The 18046-nt window shown below is 43.5% G+C and overlaps 2 protein-coding genes across 2 annotated transcripts in view; one reads left to right on the top strand and one right to left on the bottom strand.

Moving 5' to 3' along the window:
• IGSF22 (immunoglobulin superfamily member 22) overlaps positions 1 to 16727 on the top strand; it is a 32269-nt gene extending 15542 nt beyond the window's left edge. Inside the window, exons 11-21 of the mRNA XM_080998606.1 lie at positions 2384 to 2525; positions 3076 to 3372; positions 4084 to 4386; positions 5039 to 5212; positions 6415 to 6543; positions 8281 to 8577; positions 8976 to 9064; positions 11549 to 11741; positions 12077 to 12376; positions 14095 to 14421; positions 16441 to 16727. Of these exons, the coding sequence (XP_080854732.1) occupies positions 2384 to 2525; positions 3076 to 3372; positions 4084 to 4386; positions 5039 to 5212; positions 6415 to 6543; positions 8281 to 8577; positions 8976 to 9064; positions 11549 to 11741; positions 12077 to 12376; positions 14095 to 14421; positions 16441 to 16508 (2319 nt within the window). The 3' untranslated portion in view covers positions 16509 to 16727. The remainder of the gene's footprint in view (positions 1 to 2383; positions 2526 to 3075; positions 3373 to 4083; positions 4387 to 5038; positions 5213 to 6414; positions 6544 to 8280; positions 8578 to 8975; positions 9065 to 11548; positions 11742 to 12076; positions 12377 to 14094; positions 14422 to 16440) is intronic.
• The window catches only part of TMEM86A (transmembrane protein 86A), a 45329-nt gene continuing 42547 nt past the window's right edge, over positions 15265 to 18046 (bottom strand). The window contains exons 5-7 of the mRNA XM_080999834.1: positions 17145 to 17278; positions 16339 to 16481; positions 15265 to 15813 (exon numbers count right to left, since the gene is read on the bottom strand). The gene's annotated coding sequence lies outside the window, so the exon portion shown is untranslated. The remainder of the gene's footprint in view (positions 15814 to 16338; positions 16482 to 17144; positions 17279 to 18046) is intronic.

Genomic DNA, 18046 nt, shown 5'->3' with positions numbered 1-18046 from the left:
CGGCCGGTAGGGAACCAAGCTGACTGGCAACAACCTTGTAGGTGCGGCTAAGGCTGTTTATCATCATGAAGCAAAACACTTCCTCCTGAAGACGGAAATTGCGTTCCACCATCTGTTGACGCAGAAACTTCATTTCTGTCAGGTGCGCTTGAACATCTCCATCAGGCGCAAGTCTCAGATTGGTCAATTTCTCAAAATACAGCAACGCTGAAGAACCAGCATCTCTCTGATGCGTTGTACGCAGCGTGTCCCATACCTCTTTCGCATTTTCTAAATGCTGAACATGCACCAACTGATCATCTGAGACACACAGAATTATAGCTGTCCTGGCCCTTACATTCTGTGACTCCCAACCTCTGGTTGGTGCTGCAGGGATGGGGTTTTCAATTACATCAAAAAGCCTCTGATTCCGCAGCAGGGCCTTCATCTTTACAGACCAAGATGAATAATTGTCATTGGTTAAGGGAGGTGGGCAATGCAAACCTCCCCCTTTCTTGGCATCCATCTTGAAGCCAAGCCTCCAGCTCACAATGTCAAACAAACTGTAAAAGCCAACAGTTGTTTTTTTTTCCTTTCTCACGCAGCAAACTGCAAATTGTTTACGCTCTTTGCACCTGGCAGCTAAACACAGGCTGCTATTGAATAGTCCCTTCCAAGAGCTCGCAAACCTTGTAGCCAAAACATTCTCTGATTTTGTTTCGCTTTCCCAGGCTTACACGCAGAGTCCAGCCCCTTTGCCAGTAACTTTCCAGGACCGTTACCTAGCAACAATGCATTTCAATAAGACATCTTATCTACCACAAAAATTTGTGGAATGCAGGCTTCAGCCTTCAAGCTGCAGGCCTCTTCTCCCGGAGCTTTTGTTTTCTTTGAAACGCAGCTCCGTGAACCAGGGAATTAATCTTCCTGCGTTCACACTTTTAGCCCGAAATGCAGCATACCTTGAACTTTGTTGCTCTGGAAAACACCTCTTCTTTCCATCAGCTGTCTGTGGAGCCTCTGGCTTTTCTCAGACGCTTGTCTCCCTCCTTGGAGCAGAGGAGGACAATCCACCAGCCTCTCATGCAGATGTCCGATGAATCGCAACCATCCTCTGCTGCCACTGTTGGAATTCTGCCTGGGTCAGAGGAATGTGCCACAGCGTAGGTACCGGCAGATATTCCTGTCGACCTCCCCGCGTCTTCACTCTGCTGATAAGCAGGCGAGGTCCGGCGATTCTTCTCAGATGTATGAGAGGAACACACCGTTCTTCCTCTCTCCCCTTTGGTGTCCCCAGGGAGGGGAAAGAAGCAGACAGAAAACTATTTACATCATTTATTTCTGCCTCTTACATCAGTACAGAGAATCATGTCTGCACTCAACAACAGCAAGAAGAAAACCCCTCCCAAGTACATCCAGTACGGGTCATATGACACACACACACTGAGCTAACATCCGGTGCTCAGTACAGAATGGACTGCCCCTTTGTTCCCATGGCAACAGTCACAAACATCCTGTCTGGCTTTCCAGCCACAAGCAGCTGGCTGAGCTGCTAGAGCCTTTGCTTGCTGCAGCATTGGTGCTTTATGGTAACAGGGACGCCCCATTGTGCAGGCAACTTGCTTATGCAATGGGGTGTCCCCCCCTCCTTCCCAATGCGCCCCCCTTGAAACTGACTCTGAGTGGTTGAGAGACAACTTGGGGAGGGAGCATTCTGTCCGGCAAGCCGAAATGCTTGTACTGATGGAATGATTAGAAGAATGCAATGCTGGATCCCTCCCTGTGACTACCTAGGAAAATGTGATTCTCCATCCTTGATGTCATTGCTTTATAGAATGTGCAGGGGTCAATGCACCGACTGCCTATTCCCTCCCCTCCCGATGCCACAGCATATTGTGGCTCAAGGGAATTTTGAAAAACACGCTCTTGAGTCCCCTTCTGCTATGTCACACCCATGCTTATTTTACTTTCTTAAAAAGTGGCAAACACTAGCAATGCTTTCCTCTATAGCTGTGATAAACATTTGAATCTTCCGTTGTTGTTAGGTTTTATTTGGTTATTTGAAGGCTGTGCACTCTCCTTCTACCATGGTGGAGTACAGGTGTGTCCCTTTTTTAAAAAAGAAATGAAATGAAGACAACAATGGTAGAACAGCTATTGCAGCACAGCAAGTCCATGTGCATGCATACAGACACAAAAGCACATCCCTTATATGTGGAGTCATAGCATAATAGAAGTGTAAAGGTCAAGCATCCATGACAGATGGCCATCCAATCTCTGCTTAAAAGGAAAAAGGCTTCCTTTAGAAGCTTTAGAACTTGACTCTTACCTATTAAACTAGCATGTGAGTTCCTGTTTGCGTTTGAACTTTTAACAGGACCTTTCTTTTTAACCTTTCCTTTAGATTACAGATATGAGAGGAATCCAAATTGTCAAGCAAGGGGCTGTCCACAAGCTGATCATTGACAAGCTGGGAGAGGACACTGAAGGAAAGTACACATTCAGAGCAAAAGGGGCAGAGAGTGAAGCCACTGTCAGTATTGCAGGTACAGTACTCCTGTCCCTCCACCCCCACCATGTAATTTCAGCTTGTCTGTTTCCTTTGACCACTCCCTCCTCCTGCCCTAGGCCTTAATTTCAGTAACACACAGGGCATCCTAGACATCAACCTGATGTCATGACCAGGGCTGTGAGTGTATTGCAGTTCTGCAAGTGTGTAGAAAGACCAAATGTAGTGGTTGACACAGAATTTAGCTTCCTGAGAATCTAGAGTTGCATTTCTGAATCCAAGGGTTCAGGCACAGTTAACTCCACAAACCTTGATTAATTCTAACTTTTATTGGACCCAGGAATTTAGGGTGTTTCACACCCAAATCATATGTCTGTGTGTCTGTGTATGTATATGTACACATATCACATCTCTTCTGAGGCCACCTTAAACTTGGAATTCTATGGCTAATGGAATGTATGGCTTCAGGGACTTAAACTGTCATTGGTGAAGACCATACAATGAGGCATAAAAGTGTATGAATGTTGCTAACGTGTCTTTTTGACTGCAGTTTTCAGACCTATTTTTCCATTCTCTCCCCACTCCAGATCCCCCTTTTATTGATCCATCTGTGCTGGAAGCTTTAGCTGCTCACCCAGTGACAGTGAAAGCAGGGCAGACAGCCAATATCAAAGTACCATTCAGGGCCAAGCCCCTGCCCAAAGTCACCTGGTTCAAGGATGGCATTGAGGTGACCGAAGAAGACAGAATAGAATTCGAAAGGACCAATGACCAAGCATTGCTCATAATCAAGAACTGTGTGAGGGAAGACAGCGGCGCTATCTTGCTGAGGCTGAAAAGCGATTGTGGAACAGCCACTGCTCAACTGCACCTCAATGTTATTGGTAGGTCCTGGGATGATCCTCTAGGGCAGTTCACAGTACAATCTGAAGCATATTTAGGCTATAATCCTAAACATATTTTCTCAGGAGGAAGTCCCATTGAGCTCAATGGGAGGTGCTTCCTAGTAAGTGTACTTAGGATTGTAGCGTTGATCATAGGGCTTAGTCCAAAGTAAGTATGTGTGTGATCACTCTTCGGTATCTTAAAGGGTAGACAAAATGTAAGGAACTGAATCTTCCTGCACTAAAAGGACAGTTGCCTGTCACATCCTGATCTTGTGTTCTTCTGCCTGGAAATAAAATCCTACTGTGTTCAGAGAGGCTTAGTCTCAAGTGTGTGTAGGACTGCAGCCTTAACTCTGCTTTTGCTGAGTTTCATTTTTGTCCATTATTTTAGAGTTAACCACACTCACTGTACCCATGCTTACTCTTCAGGAATTGGAAGCCTAGTTTCAGAAATTTGCTACAGTGTCATAGAACAGGTGACGGGACCTTGAGATGCGTTCCAGATTCCTAGTTTCTCAAGGATCATCAGGTGGCCGTTTTTTAGGACCATAGTTCTTTAGTTTCTGCTGGTAGATGAAATTAGTAAAGTGACTTAGGCTGCTTTGAATATGAGGCCAGGCTTGTCGAACACCTCTCAAGAAAGTCTTGATGAGTTCCAAACGGTTGTGACCATTGCCACTCTCTTTGCATTTTCTCTGTGTGCTTCAGACAAACCAAAACCACCACAAGGGAAAGTTGAATTCCTGGAGAAGACTGGGAAGTGTGTCAAAATGAAGTGGAAAGCACCCAAGGACAATGGGGGCAAGCAGGTGACCCACTTCATTATTGAGCGGAAGATGGTTGGGAAAAAATCCTGGACCAAGATTGGAGAGATTGACAGCAAACACACCACTTTTGCCACAGATAAGGTAGAAGAGGGAAAACCCTATCAGTTTCGGATCCTGGCTGTCAACTCTGAGGGTGTGAGTGAGCCGCTAGAGTCGGAAGAAATCTTTGCTGGGGATCCTATTGGTAAGTACCTGGCCTGATTCTGTTAGATAAGATTGCCATCTGGTTGTGTGCTTACAGCATTGAATGATGACGTTTGCCATTGTCCAGTGGGGGTTTTTTTAGGCTGGTGCTGGCCTTATCTTAAGATAAGGTAGGACATGAAGAGAATTAGTAAAACATTCTCTTATGAAGGCTCAATTCACAGGTTTCAGTTTTGGTCAAAATGCAAGTCATTGCATATGTCAGGAAGGAATGTTTACCTGGGACAGAAATCATGTTGAGTTTTAGCATCTTAGCCAATTCATGGAGTTGATTTAACTTTAATCATGTGCCCCTTTATCTGCTTAATGCTATGTCTGGTCTGTATATAATGGGATAGTATGTTCGGACTTACTGGGTACAGATGGTCTTGCCTGAGTCACTTCAATTTCTAGAACTCCCCTTGGGGGGGGAAGAACCCTTTTTTCAGCCTGAAAGCCTTATTGACAACTTTCTGGGGACTGTGTACCAGTGGTTGCCATGGCCAGAAGTAATGGGCGGGTATAGGCACAGAGGCAAAAGCGGGAACAGTAGAAGTGACTCTTGCCTTGATTATAATTTCATAGAAAAGCAGCTAAGAAAGAAAAGGCTTCCACTGTAGTTCTGATTTCCTCTGTCCTCAAATACTTTTCAGATCCCCCAGGTCAGGCATCTCAACCTCAAGTTACTGATGTTACCAAAGACGCGATTACTATTACCTGGAGTCCTCCAGCTAAAGATGGTGGCTCTCCAGTAATGGGGTATGTTGTGGAAAGGAGGAAGAAAGGCAGCAACCTTTGGGTCCCAGTGTCCAAAGAACTCATTCAAGGTCAGAAATTTATCCCAACTGACGCACACACACCGCTAAATATAATTACACCCACACAAAAATTGCAACTGTCAAGAATGTAAAGCAAGATGTGGTGTATTAGTCTCTAAAGAACAAAGTGTTTTAAAAAAAATGGCCTTGCTCAGTCAGACCAAGATTCATGTAGTTCAGTATAAACACAAACTGGAGCACAATCTAGGGACTCAGAATACCTGTCTATTATGTTTATACTAAGTGCAAAGCACCTGCCAGTAGATACCACCTTCACCAAATACAGGCAGCGGCCATTGTAGGCATGTCCAAATGATGTGTCATCGTCAACATGCAGGTCCTTTTGGACCAGGAAGAGGGGGAAATGGGGGCATAATGAGGGGACACACTTATGCATGCTCCACTGAAGCACATGGGGGTCGGGAATGTAACCCCTCATACGAAATGGTCGTCTCCTGTGTATACATTTACTCTGTCCAATCACACTTCCATTTTTACAGATGGCTCACAGTTAACCATTTCGTCTTAACTTTCGAATGGTAACTGAGCCACACAATTGGTCTTGGAAACCACCTGACTGTTGATCTCACTACCTGATTTGTCCTCTGTTACCGAAAGAGGGCATGGCCTTTGTTAGCTCTTTTCCTCTTCTATTACCCATTTGGAAATCCAAAATGCATCTAAGCTAAATACAGACATGCAAACTAACTTAACGGCATTTGGGATGTTACTGAAGTGAAGAGGGCATTGTTCGTTTGCCAATGTTGTTGTTCTGCTTAATAAGCTGTCTTGGAGGTCCCTTGAAGCCAAGTGGCAGCATTAAAATAGTTGGGCGAATAAATACAGTGTACAATTACTGTGTTCCTGAAGTTGCTCCTGTTTTCTTTTGTTTATAATATGACTCTTCTGTGCACAACTCTCTGTATTTCCTGCTTTTATTACCATTGCATTTGCTGCATGTCAGCTTGAAAGTCTGGTGGGGAAGTGCTCCAAGTGTGAAACTACTGCAGACTTCTCTTTGTCGATTGGAAGCTGTGTTTGTGGCCAGAAGGTGGCAGCAAAAAGCTGCAAGATGCCCCAGTTATATAAAATGAGAAACATCGTGTCTCCCTTGAGTCCTAAAGGGCGATGATCACTTGAACATTCTTCTGTCTGGAAAACGCCTCCTCTCTAGTAATTATGATACCTGTGTTCTTCTGCATTCTCTTTAGATACGAAATGCAAAGTGGATGGCTTATTGGAAGATACAGAATACGAGTTCCGTGTCATAGCTGTGAACCGAGCGGGGCCTGGGCAACCTAGCAGTGCTTCAAACTCAGTTGTGGCAAGAGATCCCATCAGTATGTCCCTAACATTGATCTGTTCCTAGTGTTCCATAAATACGTTTAAAAAACAAAAGGTTTGCTGTGCATGTAATGAAACAGGGTAGACCCCTGCAACAACCATTCCCTATCTGGCTGTTTGTTTCCATAACCAGTTTCAATAACAATTTCAGCAGGTAGCAAGGTGGCCTTTTTTCAAATAATACTGAGCAGGCACAGCTGCTGCTATTTGTTTATGAATTATTAGACCAACACATATCATGGATTAGGACCATGATCTTCCATGTATTATCTATTACACAGGTTCTCAAACCTAATTTCTGCCCGCTTCAAATGGCTGGTCATTACTGAAGCCTATGCATTTCAGAATGGTGGTTCATGGGCAGAGTCAGTCACAAAATGGTGGCAGACAGAGGCAGAGTTTGGTATATAATCAGTTGGCAATTACTGATAAGACTTTCTGCTGATATCTGATCCATCTTTGAAAATTGCTAAATTCTTCGCTATGGCGTTTTCATTGTGACAAGGAGTGTCACAGCTCAGCTTTCCGCAAGCCAAGTACAAGTATTTGCTCTGGTGGTATTGTGACTCAGTCTCATTATTTTGGGCAGAATTGGCTGATTCAGAGGCTGTAAGTGGAGACTTCTTGTTTTATGGTTTCCCTTCCCAACCTCGCATGTCTCAAAGTAATTTTTACCCATCTCCTGCAATTTCGTCTTCCATGTTCCTTTCACCCACCACAACCTACTGCCAGTTTCTTTCATCCCTCCTCCCTGGTCCTTTTACATTCAGTTCTGTCTTCTAAACAGGACTTCTTTTTCCTCCCTTTCCTTTCTTTTCCCTGATTATTATTATTATTAACCTTCTATGTCACTTTCCCATTTCCTTTAACACCTCCTCTGGCGCTTTCGTATCAGAGGAGGGAGGTTGACCTTCCTTCTCCCCACCCTCCGAACCGAACTTTTCTGTCTCCTAGCCACCTTTATTTATCATTGAAGGCCTAACCGGAGCTTGCCTTGGGCCAACCCAAAGGCTATGGAACAGCTATGGGATGGGATAGGCAAGTGAGAAGGCATGGGGCAGGCCGGTTATGGCACTGAGGCCCACCCAAAAGTGGCCCAAGGCCCACTGGTGGATCCCAACCCACTATTTAAGAAAACACCGATCTGTTCCATAAAATTGTGCACACATTTGCTCAGACATGTTCTCTCATTTCCACAGTCACACATTCAGTCTAATCTAAGCTGACCCCCCCCCCCAGTGCAATTTGGCTTGAAAAAAAGACTTCTCTTGGAGCCAATAGCCCATGCGCATGCACGCACCCACATGGATAGCCCTCATGAGATGGCCTATAACTTAAGAAGAAAATCCAATTGAGATATATCTGAATTTTAGAAAAGCAGAATCCAGAATTATTAAGGACGCACAAAGTCTCAGGAATCACCAGCATCGAAAAACATTGTGGGAAGGAAGGGGTTATTGTTTCTTCGTTTTTAACTTCTTTCTTGTGTTTTAGCTTGGATTTTATCCTGTGAACCACCCTGAGATCTTGTGATGAAAGGTGGTATATAAATCTAATAAATAATTGTTAAATAAATGCAGACAGCAACACATTATTAGTCTTTAAGATGCCAAAGCATCCATTGCTCACACTTGGAAGGGTGGGATTGAATGTTGCACCCGGGCAGAGCAAATGTGTTTAAAATGGTATATGCAGCTGTGCCTTTAAAGTGGATGTTTTGCTATTTCTCCCAGAGCCTCCTGGACTGGTGAGAGGTTTGCATGTAGCCGATTCTTCCAACTCCAGCATTTCCTTGGCCTGGCAGCAGCCAGAGGAAGGTGATCCGCCGTCAGGATACATCCTGGAGATGCGAGCTGAAGACACCAAGGAATGGTCCAAGTGTACCAAGATCCCAATTTCTGGCACCAACTATACAGTGGGAGGACTGCAGGAGAGGCAGAAATATTTCTTCCGGATTCGAGCTGTGAATGAAGCTGGAGTGGGAGAACCAATTGAGTTAAAGGATGGAGTTCTGGCCATGCCCCCTCCAGGTAAGTCAGTGTGCATAGACTCCAACTTCATGGGGCCTGCATTTGCCTTGAGCTCCCTTTCCCCCAAAGTGGAAGGAATGCTAGCAAGATCATCTGGTGTATGTTTTGTGAGTTGAGAACTTTGCGGGTTGAGAACTTTGCCCCAGGAGGAGAACGAAAATCGCGCACTGGCAGCACGGCGGCAGCGGGAGGCCCCCTTAATGGTTAAAAACAGTTTTGGATTAAGAACGGACCTCTGGAACGAATTAAGTTCGTAACCTGAGGTACCACTGTAAATTTAACTGTACAGAGCCAAAGTGACAATATAGGTAACAGGGAAATGTGTGTTTTCTGATTAATAGTTTTAACTACTCACCCCCACCCATCTTTCTCTTTTGTTGTCCTGGTGTGTCTTATAGCTGCTCCGAAGTTTGATCTGAGTGCCAGGCTGAAGAGTCACATGGTTGTTCGTGCTGGGACTGCCCTCTGCATTCATGCCTCTTTCACGGTAAGCTGCTCTTGCTATTCCATCAGGGAACTTCTGCCTTAAAATTGCAGTGAATGCTTTTTATATCCCACTTGCAATGGCCTTTTCACTGGTAGAGCTTTCCAGCACGCATAACAAACCGCAGATCCAGGGATGCTCTGGGGGAAAGCCATGTGCTTTAAATGTATGGTGTGGTGATCAAAATATGATTTATTCACATATGTACTCCATCCTGAATTTGGATAGAGGGAGTCCAACTCTTACAGTGTGGCCATCTCAAGAGGGGCTTATTCCCCACAACAGTGCAGCAATGGAGTCCAAGGCACCTCTCCCAGCCTGCCTTCAGCCAGCCAGCCTAGATCCTTCTACCCATTTTTCAGGTATTCCAAGCCTAGTGCCAAAGGCCCCAAACTCTTCCTGTGACATCATGCCCAGTTATCCTGGCAGCCTTCCAAATCTCCTGTCTCTGCCCCACACCTCAAGGCAGGGGATGAAGGACAGTTTTATTGCATTGCCAATGGCCCTGTATTGTTTCTTAATTTGTTTCTTTTGCATAGGCTAGCCCAGGAATTCCTCTGCAGCTTGTATTTTTCATTCATATCCCAAATAATTAAAATTCTACCATTTATTAATTTCTTCTATTCCCTAATAGAGCCTGTTACTTCATATTTGTAACAGTACATTAACCGCTTAAGGATTTTGTAAACTATTGGTTTATAAATGGATTTCAATAAATAAATAAAGTTTAGTTTATTGATTCTACTTAACAAACTCATATGCCGTAGTACTCAGGGCACCTTGACCTAAGTAAACAGCAACATTAGGCAACTATACCCAGCGCCAAGTTTGCTGAAGCAATAATCATAATGACATTGATGTTCCTTCCTTGTTATGGTCTGCCGTAGTCGAAACAAAATAAAAGTGCTAGGTAAAGTATGCCAGACTTTTGGCATTTAATCTGATTGCTTAATTTTATTTTCATTACAGGTAGGTAGCAGTGTTGGTCTGCCGTAGTCGAAACAAAATAAACAAATTCCTTCCAGTAGCACCTTAGAGACCAACTAAGTTTGGTATTGGTATGAGCTTTCGTGTGCATGCACACTTCTTCAGATACACTGTTTCACTGTTTTTGTTTCAGTGTATCTGAAAAAGTGTGCATGCACACAAAAGCTCATACCAATAACAAACTTAGTTGGTCTCTAAGGTGCTACTGGAAGGAATTTGTTTATTTTCATTGTTTGGCTTAAGTTTCTGATATGCTTGTGTTTTTGTTTGGGTACTCCGTTTATGTGCTGTAGTTTCTGTATGTAATCTGTAATCACACATAATCAGTAATAATAATCTATTTCCTTGCCAGATCAGTTATGGTTGCTCTAGACTTCCAGTAACAGGAAGTTATGGCCCCAAGAATTTCCTTATTTCTTTAATTGCACTTCCTCTTTGCTCACCAACCTTGTTCATCCCATTGATGTCTGGACACTGTCTAAAACATTATTATAATTCTTATTAAATCTTTTATAACCTTCTAAAAGGGCCTCCAGTTTTTAATGGAGGAAAAGGTTTTAAAACAAAGCAAATATCAGACACATAAAACATGATCAAGCATTGAAGATAAAGTATCCTTTGCCCCTAAGAGATCACATAGGCAACCTTCCCAGACTAGGAATAATTAGGTAGGACTAGGAGAGAGGTAGCATTTGAAACATGTATGCTTCTCTGTTAAAGTACTCACAGTAATGCAGAATAATACTGATTGGGATGCCAGACTAATCAGGGCTTTGCAAACCCTATAATCTCCTCCTCTCTGCTCAAATCTGTGCCATGAAGCTTTATCAAGGGGGATCAGGCAGTGCCGCTAAGAAGAGTGGCTTATTGAATGCGGGTTCATTAAGATTCAGGTTTAATTCTGGGTGATTTTATGTCTAAGAAGTTGTCCAGGTTTGTGTGCATGCATGCACATCTTTCAGCTGTTGCCAGTGCTTACAGAATCACGGGACTGGAATAAATAACTTGGCAAAAAAACCTATCTCCTTCCATTGCTTCCTGTGCCCATTTTTTTGCCACTGTCTCAAGAGTTCCCACCTTCCTACTGCTTTTAGGGTTGACAGCTTGCAACCGAGATAGTTGCCTTGTTCCCTTGAAGTCTGGGGTAGCCCTTCATGGTGCCCTCCAGGTGTTGTCTATCTTACATCATCCCTGCCCACAGGTCATGCTGGTTGGGGCTGATGGGAGTTGGAGTCCTACAACATCTGGAGGACCTAAAGCTAACCATTACTTGAGAGACGAAGCCTCAGCCATGATTTCTCCTGCCCATTTCTTCCCCATTCCTTTAATCTGCTCCTTGCCTTAGCAGCTACAGTAGTAATTAAGTAAGTAGTAAAAAACAAATGCACCACCCACGGCAGATGAAACAGAGCCAGATTAAAGGCCAGGGTGAAGAGCAAATGGCAAAAGCTATGTCTCCTGCTTAGGTGTGACATATTCAGCGAGTTTTGCTTCTGGCAGGGTTCCCCTCCGCCAAATGTGGTGTGGCAAAAGGATGGTAATACCACAAGGGGAAGAGAGAGCATCACGAAAGGCAAGAACCACTCCCAGTTCCTCATCAGCAGCACCAAACGCATGGATACCGGACTCTACCGTATTGTACTCAGCAATGACTATGGAGAAGCCCACTACGATATTCATGTGCGAGTGACAGGTACAAGAGTGTGTGGTAAGGGCTTGGGGTGGGGCGAGCCTGTGATGATGAATGCCCTAGATGAGGAATGAATGCCAGCCTCTTGACAATTGCTGAGCCAATCAACAATTTGAGAAGAGGTTCTAATGCAGGCAGTTGATTGCTAGATCACAGAGTACAGGCAATGTTAGCCATTCTTAGTTTAGCTTTTCAAGCTTAAGACCATAATGGGTATGCTGAAATAGCATGATTCTGTCTATCATTCCAGAGGGAGATGCTGCCCTCCAAATAAATGATAGAAGACCGCAAACAGAGAAAGATGAAACACTGGTTCATAATCCGTATTTCTGCCTTAGATTTCCCAAGGCCGCCTACTAACCTGAACCTGTATGAAGAGGTGCCAAACACTGTGTCACTGAAATGGGATCACTCTCCAGACATAAAGGAGGATGGAGGTGCCCATTACGTCATCTTGAAACGCGACACTAGCACAGCCACCTGGTTCACAGCCGCAGAGAAAGTTTACAGCAACAAGTACACTGTCACGGGCCTGCTTCCTGGCAGGAAATATTTCTTCCGGGTTATTGCCCGCAATGAAGTTGGTGACAGTGATCCTCTAGATTCAAAGGATTCCTGGCATATCAACAAAGACAAAGGTAAGCATCTATGTCTGCATAAGTAGCCAAATAGTGTTTTTGTTGTGTCTCAGCAGATTGAGGCTCAGTTTGCAATTTTGCCTTGCTTTCTGAAGCTGGAAATGGACAGAGAATTGAAAGTAGAAGTGTTGCCAAAGTTCATTATTATGTGGTTTGGAATAAGAATCTGTCCAGCTCAAAATGCCTAGATGTCTTATGAAACAAGGGTTATTTCCCCCCAGGAAGTTCTCCTCCATTTCAGCATGTAGAATAAGATTCTACATAGGTGCTGCCATGCATTCCAGGTGGCCACAGCACCTTATAGGTGCAAGCACAAAAGTTTTTCCATGGAAACCCTCCCTGGGCACTGAAAATAAGTGAACTGCAGAGCTAGCTGCTTTATAGGCACATGAGCAAAAGTCCGTAAAGTTGCCCCATTCCTCTTAAGTCATAGACAGCTGTCTATGACCCAGCCAAGCAGCCTTTTGTCTGGAGAGCAACTTCCCTATTTTAAATAGCACTTCCAGCTGTTTCTTGCATATGTTTCATGCGGAGCTACAGCATCTCTGTAGACCCATCTAGTTCAGCATTCTTTCCCCCGCAAGGGCTGGACAGATGTTTCCAAGAAGCCCATCTGTAGTACATGAACATGACACCTCTTACCCACTGTTACTCCCTATCAACTGAGGTTCACAGACACTGTCCCTAAACCTGAAAGCTCCACACAGCTATTATAGCTAACAACCGTTCATAGGCCTACCCTCCATTCGTTTGCCTAATCTTTTAAAACCATCTAAGCCAGTGGCTTAGCAAATTCCATTAATATATTAATTATATCTTGTGTGCCTCCCATGTCACTGAACCACACTAGTTAATCTATCTTAATGATAGCTGTTAGCTGTGTTCAGGAAAACCACCTTCTGAAAGAGCTATATATAATGTATATTCTGACAACTCAAGCACATTGCAGGTCAGCAAATACCCAAGCAAACGACATCATGCCTCCCTTTTCTATTGTATAAATGCTGCAAGAATAAGGCCTAGGACCACTTACAAACCCTGTGACATAGTCACATCAATGTACAAATGAAGAAAAACTTCTTCCACTTAATCCCATGCAAAATTAAATTTACCAGAACTACCTTGGAGAAAGTTAGCCATTGAATTCAATGGCCTTCCAAAAAATAGGAGGGTGCATTCAAGGATAAATGGGCATTGGAGAATAGGGTTAGAACAACAGAAGACAGTTTGATTCATATCCACATGTCTATGGAGTTTTGGAACTACTGTTTTCTGGCCCAAGTATCTCAGTTGCTAAAAGTGAGGCTGAGTTGAGTTGTCTTCAGTTGTTCCAACCCCTCTTTATTTTTTATTATTCCAGCAAGCCTTTTAGGTAGAGATCTTCTTCCACTCTGCATATGTATTGGAATTTATTTCAGATCCATCCATTGCTTAATCATTTGTATGTTTGCTGCTCTGAGCTCCTTTGGCAGGAAGGGCAGTACAGAAATTTATTAAATGAGTAAATAAAACAGATCAGTAAGAAATGAATAGTTGTGACAAATAAATGCCCTGCAGCTTTTGAGGAAGTCCATGGCCTGAAAGCAAAGTCATAAGGCCGTGTCAAGTATTTGAGGTTTGTATCATCATACCATGGAGGCACAGACAGCCAAACATGGATATCTGAATAGGAGGAAACCCCTTTGGAACCAGTATTGATTATGCCATTCCTTCAACAGAACTTTTCCATGCCAAGATAAAAGAATATCATGAGAGAGACTGGCGCCATGCCCCCCGTTTCATTACTCCACTGAAGAATCATGCCGTGCGCCGGGGCCATGATTGCACCATGAGCTGCGCTTTCTTGGGAAACCCCCGCCCTGTGGTTACGTTGTACAAGGGTCAAATCAACATCACAGCCAATTCCAAGTTCTGGTACAACTCAACTAGTGGCGTCTGCACCCTGATGATCCCCACTTGCACTGCCAAGGACACGGGAGAGTACACCATAGAGATTGAGAATGAGCTTGGGCATGAAAAATGCAGTTGCACACTGACGGTGTATGGTAAGTTGAATTCCTTCCTTGGTGAAGGTTGGCGTAGTTAACAGCACCAGCTTCTTAGTGTAACTATATTGAGCGTGAAAAAGCCAGACAGGACAGGCCCCCTCCAGAATGATGTTCTATTGCAGGTGTGCTCTGCAACATGTTCTTCACACAATAATAGTAAATTCGTGGTGGATTTTTTCATTGTTCAGTAATGTTTCTATAATGCTGTGGCATTCTGGCTGTCCAGAAAGGCTATGATGCAACAGAAGAAGGGCAAAAAAAAAAGAGAACATTTGTGGTACGAAAAGTTATGGGATTTCGCCCAGGATGTGATTGGACATGAAGCAGAATGGCCACCCCAAAACTTTGGCTGGAGCAATTAGCATTCAAAGGAGAATTGCATGTGACGGTTCTGATAGCATCATTAGCACGAATCATCATGAATGTGCAATAAAAAGGACATCTGGAGGAGCTCAACATGTGTCTAAAAGAATTAATTCTGCCCAAGTTGGTATTTTCTCGTACTAGCCCTGATCTAGCCTGGGCCAGATCATTCATGCTGGGAATAAAAACCTGAATAACATCACCCTCCAGTTTTCCTTTTGGGGATTATTAAGTCAAAATTTCACAGAGCAGGTTGAAGGGAGAGAGGGGGAGATAAGTGGCATACAGGACGGGTGATCTATGTTGGGAGTCCTTGCTACCTATCTCCTGCCCTTGCCTATTCTGCCTGCCTTCTGCCCCTTCGCCCCTCTCCTCCCCATGTGTCAGGATCCCTGGCTTGTTCTTTTTAAGTGAAAGCTGAGAGTGATGTTTCCAGGCACGCTCAGAAAGAAATTGATACAGCACCAGTAGAAGGGATCTATATTTGGCTGATACTGCTCAGCTTTATTTTTGTATCTGTGGCTACTACTTCAGCAAAACAGGCTGATGAGAGTCAGTAACAGCCTGCAGTTTCAGTTCAGTATCATCTGGAGAATGGAGAAGTCATCCCGCTTCAGCCTGCAGTCTGCATCATTACTTCAGCAAAAACAATGGTTCATTGGAAGTCACCCTGTGAAACTGCCTCCCACCAACCTTTTAAACCTCTGGAACTAGGGGTGAACAGATTTCTCATTTCTCCTATCTTCAGTTCTCCACATTTCCACATCAGTTTCAATTCATCTGCATTTCCATGTGCATTTCTCCTAATACACACATTGTTTGTACAATTTTGACTAATGCACACATTTTTTGCAAGGAATTTCCTCTAACATAATGAATCTTTGTATGCTTTTTTTCTATAAGTTTTCCTAATATGCATTTTTTGGTTAGAGAACCGCACTACATAATTTGGGGAAGTGCCGATTTTGAAGGATAGCCGTTCTTTTGGCTCATGTATCATGTTGGGAAGTGGGAATTTCTCACCATCTGGAAGAAACAGGAATATATTTTCAGACTAAACAGTAAAATTACCTATCTGCATGATGATAAACTTACCATGCTACTTGAAACTTACTGTAGAAGTAGGCATGAATGGAATTCAGAAAGTTTAATAGACAGCCTGCCTGCTGGTGAGTCACTAGGTAATAAGTTTCAGACAGATAAGATTGTGCGATAATATCAGTCACAAGCACATGCTGAAATATGGGAGTGACTGATTTTGATTTGCTTCAGCTCACAAGTGCGCATGACTTCACCTTCCAAAATCTGTGCATACTGACACCAGTTGATACGTGTCAATTTAAATGGTGTTAAAATTATAAGAGGCTGAGTTCCCCTTAACTTTTGTCAGTCTCTTTAGCTATTAATTTTAGAAGGTTATTGGGCGGGGGGGGGGGGATTATTTGCCTAAAACAGAAGAAAGCCAGGTTGAGGGGCTTGTGGCTCTCATTGAGCCCCCCACCCTCCAGTACAAGCACTGTTCTTAAATAAACATGCAGGAGGAGTACACACCTGCTACAAGCTCTTGACCTCACAACCCTGAACAGAATTTTCCATGAGCTCAGTAGCAAAAAATCCACTAGTTGTTAATATCTGACGGCCTTTCTCTTTTAGATAAAGATGATAGAAGCCTCCTGGAATCAGTGACTGAGAGCCTGCAGAAGTCAAAACACCTCATGTGAGCAACACACAAAAACCAATTTTAAAGTCGGCTGAGTGTTCAGAATAATTATAGTTGCTGTGCATGGCTTTAAGTACCACAACTGTGTTATCACTTGTAGTCATTAGCCTGAAGATGCTGCTGCAGGATTCATTAAAGGCTGCCTTCAAAGCTTCATGATGGCAGATATGGTTGCCAGTACCTTTCAGAGAACTTGGAAATAAAGAAGATCCCAATAGAACTGCTTGTTTTTCTTTATTTCCACCCCACCCATCTCACAAACAAATCAGGATGAACACTCATTAAAGACCAGGTGTAATCTAACCTCTGTGTAAGCTTTGTGCAAGCAAATCTGAATAAATAGAGCGTCTGTATAATTGTTATTTAAAAAATTAAGCTTAAGCATTTGGAGCCAATTTAGTACCAAATACTTCTTCCTGATGCCAAACCAATTTATCTGGTTTGTGGAGCAAGCTAAATGAAATTCTTGACATCGTTAACTACAGTATGAGGGTCTGGGCATATTTAAATTATGTTTGAAGCAGATTCTTTAAGAACTTGAATGGCCTTGCCTTTTAAGCACATCAAACTGCAGTTATAAACCTTTTCTCACATAGCAATACTACTGATAGCCCGCTAGTGATGACTAGGCACTTACCAGAAAGGTTTAATAGTGGTCCAAAGGAAGATCAGGGACTGAATGTTAATCTCCTGAGTCCTATTCACTTCATTGTGCATTAAACCACACACACAAAATGCAGAGCATTGAGTGTTGCCATGGAGACACAGGAGCTGGCAAATCAGAGCAAATGTGCACATTTTGTTAGCATACACTTCACATGCTTTCCATAAATCAGACTGGACATCAGACCATGCCTGTGAACTGGTAGAGTACTGTTGAGAGGAGCATTTGTATGCATTAAAGTCTTGAGGCTGGTTCACACACACACACCCTCACCCACACACCCCAAATGGGCTGGGCATATATGTGCGACAGAGTGCAGGGTACCGATCTCCCCTCAATGACTGTATATGAAACTCTCCTTGGAGGAGCAACTATGAGGCAGTTTTGGGAGCAGCAGAAGCTAAATGGCAGTAAATCCCAGCTGAGCTAATGGACTGGGACTTGCAGCTTTTCCTCTTTCCCTCTGAGGTGAAGATTGTTCTGGGAGGGCAAGAGCCCAGTCAGATGGGCAACAGATCAATAATAAAATTGTTGTTGTTTTTAAGCTGCAGTGGATAAGGTCACCGAGGTGAATTATTCCACTTCAGGAGCAAAATTTGCAGCTTCCTGATATTGGGAAAATGTGACACCAGTCTGACTCCTGCAGGTGCACACAACAGCAAACAAAACTTTTACTTGCCAATGTAGGCTGTTTGTGTCCCCAGCAATCGCTAACTATCTCCTTCTCTTGGTGACCAGAGAGATTAGCTTTTAATCAGGCGCCATGTAAACAAATATCCCAACGGGCAGTGACTTTGTGCAGTTCTCTCAGTTTTCCTTCCAACCATATACTTGCTCTTGGGAATCGCAGATGAAAGCAGGTGAAATCTTTATAC

Source organism: Podarcis pityusensis, assembly GCF_964106645.2.
Source record: "Podarcis pityusensis genome assembly, chromosome: 1".
NCBI lineage: Eukaryota > Metazoa > Chordata > Lepidosauria > Squamata > Lacertidae > Podarcis > Podarcis pityusensis.
Note: the sequence above shows the minus strand (reverse complement) of the source record. Positions and strands in the feature narration are given on the sequence as shown.